Below are 10,138 nucleotides of genomic sequence, written 5' to 3' on the forward strand. Positions count from 1 at the left end.
GTGCAACAGGTTTGAAACCAGTGAAACATTACATTTTTTTCTATAAAAAAAAATGCCTTGAATATTGAATCATAGACAGTATCTCAGACACTTATCTTCATCAGTCTTACCTGAGTTGTCGCCAGAGTCAAAATCTGTTTCTCTTTGAACTGTGCAGGTTTGAAACCTGCTAATGATAATATTTTTATCACACCTTGACATTTCCTAGTGAAGAGTTTTTCTCAAAAACTCATATTAAATGGTCTTAGCCATGTTATTGCCATAATAGATTCAAAATCTGAGAAATGCGTCATTTGACTGATTGCAAACCTGTAGGCTTTGATTGAAACATATTTTGAATCTATTGTGGCAATGATATGGAAAAGAGCATTTATGATGGGTTCTGAAGAAAACTATCCACGATAAAATATCAGGGTTTAATTTCATAGAATAAAAATATCATCATCCGGCAGGTTTCAAATCTGCAAAGTTCAAGAGACACAGATTTTAACTCTGGCGACAACTTGACCAAGACCAATGAAGATCAATGTCTGAGATACCGTCTATGAGCCAACATTCAAGGCATGTTCTCATAGAAAAAATGCGACATTCAACAGGTTTTAAACCTGTCGCATTCCAATAGAAACAGATTTTGATTCTGTTGAGACAACCACTTGGCTAAAGACAACTTTGATCAGCTTGCAAGCAAACCGACCATGAGCATATTTCAAGGCGTGTTTTTATAGAAAACAAATGTTGCAACTGGCAGGTTTCAAACCTGCACGGTCCAAGAGAAACAGATTTTAACTCTGGTGATCACTTGACAATTTCATCTTTGGCAGGTTTTGAACCCCACGCAGACAGATTTAGATTCTGTTGTATTAACCGCTTGGCTGAGAGCAGTTGTGTTCAATTCCAATGAACCCATTCAGAAGTGAGTCCTCAAGGCACATTTATCTGCATTTTGTCAGTTCTTTCAACAGCATGGTCACCCTTGATTCTTGTATACTGCTCTTATTGCAAAAGACACAGACTTCTGCTGGGGCTCTTAACTTCAAGACCTGTTTACCTAAGAATCTCCTTGAAAAAGTGCTGATGACAGACCATCACGGTGGGCCAATGATGTTTGTGATGTCTTGGGATTAACAACCGGGTCACGAGTGACAACTGACAATGGAAGGATCGCATATGGTTGAGCTCAAGGGTGATGTTAGAAATTAATGTTAGAACTGACAAAATGTACCTTGAGGATTCACTTCTGAATGGATTCAATGGGAGTGCATCTAACTGGTCTTAGCCAAGCAGTTAATACAACAGAATCCAAATCTGTCTGTGACAGGTTCAAAACCTGTCAAAGATGAAAATGCAAGTGATCATCAGAGTCAAAATCTGTTTCTCTTGGACTGCGCAGGTTTGAAACCTGCCAATGATGACATTTTTATTTTATGAAATCACATCCTGTCCCATACCAAGCACTGCATTTCTGTGCGCGCCCTACATTACACGTCCATCTGTTGTCCAATCCAACACACTGCTGGTATATTTTCATTATTTTATTTTTATGTCGTGCTGAAGGATACTCCCAGCTACAGACCACAATGTATAGATGCAACAGAAGCATTCTCGCTACATTCTGCTGCAAAACTAGCACAAAGCAGTCACACCTGGGTTGCATTGAAAAAGATAAAACTGACACGGATGACATCACTTTGATGAATACTCCAAAATGTCTAACTGTCCCTATTTGCTTGCACTTGGAACTTGGGTCTCTGAGAATCTATACGCTGCAAAATATTTTGCAAGCAGGTTTTGAACCTGCATGGTTTGAAAGAAACAGATTTTGACTCTGTTGCAACATCTACTTGGCTAGGACCAGTGATATGAAGCTCTCATGAAAGTACACATGGGTCGATGTCAAGGTGTGTTCTAACAGGGGAAAAAAACAAACATATATCAATCATGAGGAAATGTCAAGGTGCGATTTCATGGAATAAAAATGTTATCATTGGCAGGTTTTAAACCCGCACATTCCAAGAGAAACAGATTTTGACTCTGGCGATCACTTGATAATTTGATCTTTGGTAGGTTTTGAACCCACACAGACAGATTTAGATTCTGTCGTATCGACTGCTTGGCTAAGACCAGTGAGATGCACTTCTAATGAACTCATTCAGAAGTGAATCCTCAAGGCACGTTCATCTGCATTTTGTCAGTTCTTTCAATAGGCATGGTCACTGTTGATTCTTTTATCCTTGACGCAAAGTTCAATATATGACCAAAGTCTTGATGCAAACTCGGAATGATGAGTACAAGAGCAATTTAATTCTCTCCAAAGGTCTTGACTTTGTTGAAGAAGAAGAGCAGATTACACATCAAACTTTCAAGTTTGATCCTAATGACCTGGGGAATGAGGAAGAATACACATCTGTCAAGGCTGAGATTCAAGGCAAAGATTCAAAAGAGCCATCTGGCCACTATTCGCTTATGTATAAGGTTGAGGTGCACTGTATTTGAGACCTGCTCTTCTCTTGCTTTTTGAAAGTGTTGTATTGCAGTCTGTTTTCAATTCATCTGTTCAGCTGAGGGAAAACATTGCGAGTGACTGAACCAGACACTTAGTCAAGCCTGGTTAGGCGCGCGATGATGTGCGGAGCACAGTTAAGCGGAAGTGCTACTATGCGTTGGCACGCACTAAGCAGATGTGAGGCGCGCATGCAGGTGGTTGGAGCATAGCGACTCTAGATGAGTTGAAGGGGGACCTAATAGGGGCTCAAAAGCACGTACCACAAAGGACTACTTTGAAGGTAAACCTATAGGGAGAGGTATGGAAGCAATGTAGTAGTAGTCCCAAGTATAGTCAACTTATACTGTCTAGTGCGCAGGAAAGTGCGGGTTCAGGTTTGCACAGGAGTTAATTGTTGGACAAATGATGAACAAGGATAGGGAAACTGATAGTGCTCTATACTCCTCGATGCATATATAAAAATTGGCTCATTCCTGCCCAGCGCGGTTCTGAGCATCACAGCAAGATGATGGTGGTTAATTTGTCAAGAGAGAAAAACATACATGAACTATGTAAGTAATGTTAAGCGCTAAAGCAAACTGAGAAGCGAAGCGAGTGCGTGATAATATGTAATATAAGGGTCCATGACATAGCATTATGGAATTTGTGCGTATAGCTCCAGCAATGCTGTCAGAATTCACAGAAATAGAATAGAAATATGCACTGATGAACCGAATGGACAAAGGACAAGCATGACTCTGTTATGACAGTCACATGGCTAAACCCAACTTTGATCAGCTTGCAAGCAAAGCGACCATGAGCAAATTTCAAGGTGTGTTTTCATGGAAAAAAAAATGAATTTTATCATTGGCAGGTTTCAAACCTGCAGAGTCCAAGAGAAACAGATTTTGACTCTGGCGATCACTTGACAATTTAATCTTTAGCGGGTTTTGAACCCACACGGACAGATTTGGATTCTGTTGTATTAACTGCTCAGCTAAGACTAGTTGAATGCACTTCCAATGAACTCATTCAAAAGTGGATCCTCAAGGCACAATCTCAGCCTTGATATATTTGTATTTTTCCTCATTCCCTAGGTCATTAGGATGAAACTTGCAAGTTTGATGTGTAATCTGCTCTTCTTCTTCTTCAACAGAGTCAAGACCTTTAGAAAGAATTAAATTAAATTGTTCTTATGCTTATCCTTCCGAGTTTGCATCGAGATTTTGGTCATATATTGAACTCTGTGTCAAAAATACTCGCATTCACCTAGCAAAAAAGGATGCATGAAACCAACAGCGATGTCAATCAAGCTTGAGATCATCAGTGTTTGCTTGCTATACATTTGTGTGGAAATGTGAAGGTGTGATTTCATTATTCATACAATAAAAATAAAAATGTTATTGTCAAGGTGTGTTTTTATAGAAAATAAAATTCATCATCGGCAGGTTTCAAACCTGCACATTCCAAGAGAAACAGATTTTGACTCTGGCGATCACTTGATAATTTGATCTTTGGTAGGTTTTGAACCCACACAGACAGATTTAGATTCTGTCGTATCGACTGCTTGGCTAAGAACAGTTAGATTCACTTCCAATGAACTCATTCAGAAGTGAACCCTCAAGGCACATTCATCTGCATTTTGTCAGTTCTTTCAATAGCATGGTCGCTGTTGATTCTTTTATTATATTTGTATTTTGCCTGATTCCCCAGGTTATTAGGATCAAACTTGAAAGTTTGATGCGCAATCTGCTCTTTTTCTTCTCAAACCAAGTCAAGACCTTTAGAAAGAATGATATTGTTATTGTACTTGTCCTTCCGAGTTTGCATCGAGATTTTGGTCATATATCGAACTCTGCATCAAAAATACACTGTGTGATCCTTTCATTGTCAGTTTTCACTCATGGACCCACCGTGGTGGTCTTCCATCAGCACTTTTTCAGGGAAATCATTTAGATAAACAGGTCTTGAAGTCAAGAAGCCCCAGCAGGAAGTCTGTGTCTTTTGCAATAAGAGTAGGATAAAAAAAATCAACAGTGACCATGCTATTAAAAGAGATGACAAAATGCAGATAAATGCACCTTGAGGACTCGCTTCTGAATGGGTTCATTGGAGGTAAATCTAACTGGTCTTAGCCAAGCAGTTGATACAACAGAATTCAAATCTGTCTGTGTAGGTTCAAAACCTGCTAAAGATGAAATTGTCGAGTGATCACCAGAGTCAAAATCTGTTTCTCTTGAACTGTGCAGGTTTGAAACCTGCCAATGATAACATTTTTATGTTTATTCTATGAGGGCACACCTTGACATATGCTTATGGTCGGTCAGCTTGCAAGCTGATCAGAGCTGTATTTAGCCAAGTGGTTGTCATAACAGAATCAAAATCTGTTTCTATTGGAGTGCAACAGGTTTGAAACCAGTGAAACATCACATTTTTTTCTATAAGAACATGTCTCAAATATTTGCTCATAGACAGCATCTCAGACATTTATTTTCATTGGTCTTTAGTCAAGTTGTCACCAGAGTCAAAATCTGTTTCTCTTGGACTGCGCAGGTTTGAAATATGCCAATGATAACATTTTTTGTTTTATGAAATGATGATGATGGGTATTTCAGATCAGGAGAGCAGTAATATTCACAATGTCAACACAGAACTATGACATATTGGGTTTGACCCCTATGTATCAGGAAATGGCTCCCTACTACTTGGATGATGGGCGATACTGTGGAGAGTCTAATATTTATGTAGATATGTAGAAATCCAGAATAAATAGGTGAAAGCAGTAGTGAAATATTTCAGATCTGAAGTACATGTAAAAAGACATGAGGCGCTGTGGATGATGGGAAAAAATGTAATAGCGGTGGCTACGACATGAGTAATGTGCAAAATAATCAACTATGCACCTAGTGGGGCTAGCAAGATGGAACGGGACATAGGGAGGACAAGTGCACAATATTTGGTTGGCCGATGTGGCCAAAACATCAGGTCCGCCAGTCAAAGTGTTGGGTCCACTATGGGCTATGGAGACTGTCAGAATATAATTGGGAAGTGATTGGTGTGTGACATGCATTTGACATATATTGTAAAATAGCTGAATACGAGTCCAGTGCTAGGCTGAGTCCTACATCGTCTTGGTCAAGGAGTTGATGCACCAGAATCTAAAATCTGTCTGTTGATGATGATGGATATTTCAGATCAGGAGAGCAGTAATATTCACAATGTCCAATGTCACTCCCTTCTGCATCTGTCACATCCTAATTGTTTTGGTCAAACTAACCGAGGACCCTGCCATTGTGCACTTATATACAGCTCATGTACTTTTGTATTAGCAATGAATCATATACCCAGACCCCCCACTCCAAGAACACCAGAAGGTCTGGAACGTATCAGTCTCAAAATGTCTCATCCGCATCATAACATTTGCGCTCATTTTTATCTAAAAACTCATCCTTGTTCACTTTCCCCTTCGAACTCAAACATCTGCCTTACAAGAATATGTGGTGAATATTTGCTCACAGACAGCATCTCAGTCATTGAAGTTCATAAAACGACCACTTGGCTAAGCACAACTCTGATGAGCTTGTAAGCAAACCGACCATGAGCATATGTCAAGGTGTGGTTTCATAAACAAAAAATGAAATTTTATCATTGGCAGGTTTCAAACCTGCACAGTCCAAGAGAAACAGATTTTGACTCTGATAATCACTAGCAATTTCATCTTTAGCTGGTTTTGAACCCGCACAGACAGATTTGAAACAGATTTGGATTCTGTTGTAGCAACTGTTTGATTAACACCAGTTAGATGCATGTTTTAAGAAAACTTTCAAAAGTGAATCTGCAAGGAAAGCGTACTGTTCCCTGTCACTCACAATGTTTTCCCTCAGCTGAAAAGATGAATTGAATACAGACTGCAATACAACATTTTCAAAAAGCGAGAGAAGAGCAACATGGTGATGAAAGGTCTCAAATATAGTATACTTCAACATGATACATAAGCGAATGGTAGCCAGATGGCTTTTTTGAATCTTTGCCTCGACAGATGTGTATTCTTCCTCATTCCCCAGGTCATTAGGATCAAACTTGAAAGTTTGATGTGTAATCTGCTCTTCTTCTTCAACCAAGTCAAGACCTTTGAAGAAATCTGTCTGTGTTTATGATTGGCCCGAGGACTGTGTGCAGATGCATATTCAGTTTTGGATCCTCCATGCTATTGAAAGAACTGCCTTTAGGATTCATTTGTGAATGGGTCCATTGGAAGTGCATCTCACTGGTCTTAGCCAAGCAGTTGATATAACAGAATATAAATCTGTCTGCGTGGGTTCAAAACCTAATGAAATTATCAAGTGATCACCAGAGTCAAAATCTGTTTCTCTTGAAATGCGCGGGTTTGAAACCTGCCAATGATGAAATTTATTTTCTATGAAAACACATCTTGACATTGTCTCATGAATGATTTTCTCAAAAATTCATCTCAACTGATGTTAGCCATGTCGTTGCTAAAATAAATTCAAAATCTATTTCCATTAAAGTCTACAGGTTTGAAACCTATTGAGTGACACATTTTTTGTATTAGAACATGTCTCGGATATCTGCTCATAGACAGCATTTCAAGTATTGATCTTCATCGGTCTTAGTCAAGTTGTCACCAGAGTCAAAATCTGTTTCTCTTGGAATGTGCAGGTTTGAAACCTACCAACAATAACATTTTCATTTTGATTCTATGAAATCACACCTTCACACTTCCACATGAATCTTAAAATGAATTGGAAGGCCTCAAATTTCTGTTGGCATTATGACTTTCTTGGAAGAGAAACCAAAAAATTTCAAAGCTGGTGTATGGAACCATGTTCCATTGCTAGCCTTGCAGCAGCTTGTTTTATGATCCATGTCAACTGTTGAATATTGTCCGAGTCTCTATCTATTATATCCAACTTGATATGCATCAAACCTGAAAATATCAAACATCAGACATCAGGTTTCACATCGGCCAATCAGATATCACACACACTCATGCTACCTATGTCTCATCCCATCCTGCTAGTCCTGCTAGGTGCGCAGTTCATTATTTCTCACATTACTCATATCATAGACGGTATATTACATGTTTTCCCATAGTCCGCAGCACCTCTTGTCTTATTACAACTCAACTAAGACTGATGAAGATCAGTGTCCGAGAGACTGTCTATGATTCAATATTCAAGGCATGCTCTAATAGAAAAAATGCAGCATTCAATGTGTTTCAGACTGTCAAGATGAATTTTCATAAAATAAAAAATGTTATCTTTGGCATGTTTCAGTCCTGTGCAGTCCAAGAGAAACAGATTTTGACTCTGAGGTAGCGAGTATAGTGGTTTGTGCAAGTCAAAACAATGATGAAAGAGTGAAAAAGAAGAGGAATGTATCCGCGTGACTCAGATGCGAAGCATGATGCTTCTTTGCATCAATGAGTCACATGAAGGTTTGCAAACATTGGTTCTACAATTTCCTTTTGAAGTCATGGTTGGGGCGTAGAGGACATGCAATCCTTACATTCTTATGGGAAAAATGTTACATCCAACAAGTTTCAAACTCATTGCACTCCAATGGAAACAGATTTTGATTCTGTGATGACAGCGACTTGTCTAAACACAACTGTGAGCAGCTTGTCAGCCAACCAACCATGAGCATATTTCAAGTCGTGTAAATCATAGAAAATGAATTTTATCATTGGTAGGTTTCAAACCTGCACAGTCCAAGAGCAATAGATTTTGACTTTGATGATCACTTGGCAAATTCATCTTTAGCAGGTTTTGAACCCACACAGACAGATTTTAGATTCTGGTGCATCAACTCCTTGACCAAGACGATGTAGGACTCAGCCTAGCACTGGACTCGTATTCAGCTATTTTACAATATATGTCAAATGCATGTCACACACCAATCACTTCCCAATTATATTCTGACAGTCTCCATAGCCCATAGTGGACCCAACACTTTGACTGGCGGACCTGATGTTTTGGCCACATCGGCCAACCAAATATTGTGCACTTGTCCTCCCTATGTCCCGTTCCATCTTGCTAGCCCCACTAGGTGCATAGTTGATTATTTTGCACATTACTCATGTCGTAGCCACCGCTATTACATTTTTTCCCATCATCCACAGCGCCTCATGTCTTTTTACATGTACTTCAGATCTGAAATATTTCACTACTGCTTTCACCTATTTATTCTGGATTTCTACATATCTACATAAATATTAGACTCTCCACAGTATCGCCCATCATCCAAGTAGTAGGGAGCCATTTCCTGATACATAGGGGTCAAACCCAATATGTCATAGTTCTGTGTTGACATTGTGAATATTACTGCTCTCCTGATCTGAAATACCCATCATCATCATTTCATAAAACAAAAAATGTTATCATTGGCATATTTCAAACCTGCGCAGTCCAAGAGAAACAGATTTTGACTCTGGTGACAACTTGACTAAAGACCAATGAAAATAAATGTCTGAGATGCTGTCTATGAGCAAATATTTGAGACATGTTCTTATAGAAAAAAATGTGATGTTTCACTGGTTTCAAACCTGTTGCACTCCAATAGAAACAGATTTTGATTCTGTTATGACAACCACTTGGCTAAATACAGCTCTGATCAGCTTGCAAGCTGACCGACCATAAGCATATGTCAAGGTGTGCCCTCATAGAATAAACATAAAAATGTTATCATTGGCAGGTTTCAAACCTGCACAGTTCAAGAGAAACAGATTTTGACTCTGGTGATCACTCGACAATTTCATCTTTAGCAGGTTTTGAACCTACACAGACAGATTTGAATTCTGTTGTATCAACTGCTTGGCTAAGACCAGTTAGATTTACCTCCAATGAACCCATTCAGAAGCGAGTCCTCAAGGTGCATTTATCTGCATTTTGTCATCTCTTTTAATAGCATGGTCACTGTTGATTTTTTTTATCCTACTCTTATTGCAAAAGACACAGACTTCCTGCTGGGGCTTCTTGACTTCAAGACCTGTTTATCTAAATGATTTCCCTGAAAAAGTGCTGATGGAAGACCACCACGGTGGGTCCATGAGTGAAAACTGACAATGAAAGGATCACACAGTGTATTTTTGATGCAGAGTTCGATATATGACCAAAATCTCGATGCAAACTCGGAAGGACAAGTACAATAACAATATCATTCTTTCTAAAGGTCTTGACTTGGTTTGAGAAGAAAAAGAGCAGATTGCGCATCAAACTTTCAAGTTTGATCCTAATAACCTGGGGAATCAGGCAAAATACAAATATAATAAAAGAATCAACAGCGACCATGCTATTGAAAGAACTGACAAAATGCAGATGAATGTGCCTTGAGGGTTCACTTCTGAATGAGTTCATTGGAAGTGAATCTAACTGTTCTTAGCCAAGCAGTCGATACGACAGAATCTAAATCTGTCTGTGTGGGTTCAAAACCTACCAAAGATCAAATTATCAAGTGATCGCCAGAGTCAAAATCTGTTTCTCTTGGAATGTGCAGGTTTAAAACCTGCCAAGGATAATTTTCATTTTCTATACAAATGCACCTTGACATATGCTCATGGTCGGTTTGCTTACAAGCTCATCAGAGTTGTGTCTAGCCAAGTGGTTGTCATAACAGAATCAAAATCTGTTTTCATTG

General features: G+C 39.0%; 1 protein-coding gene across 1 annotated transcript; it reads left to right on the plus strand.

The window, feature by feature from the left end:
- Positions 1-2,250: 2,250 nt before the first annotated feature.
- Positions 2,251-2,585, plus strand: HD556DRAFT_1441349 (uncharacterized protein; the record flags this gene model as incomplete). The annotated part of the gene is made up of 2 exons (XM_041306278.1): positions 2,251-2,478; positions 2,535-2,585. The coding sequence occupies 2 exons, from the start codon at positions 2,251-2,253 to the stop codon at positions 2,583-2,585; spliced, it is 279 nt and encodes a 92-aa protein (XP_041162024.1).
- Between the last annotated feature and the right edge of the window lie 7,553 nt (positions 2,586-10,138).

This window comes from Suillus plorans (assembly GCF_016647745.1).
Source record: "Suillus plorans strain S12 chromosome Unknown HD556scaffold_18, whole genome shotgun sequence".
Taxonomy (NCBI): domain Eukaryota; kingdom Fungi; phylum Basidiomycota; class Agaricomycetes; order Boletales; family Suillaceae; genus Suillus; species Suillus plorans.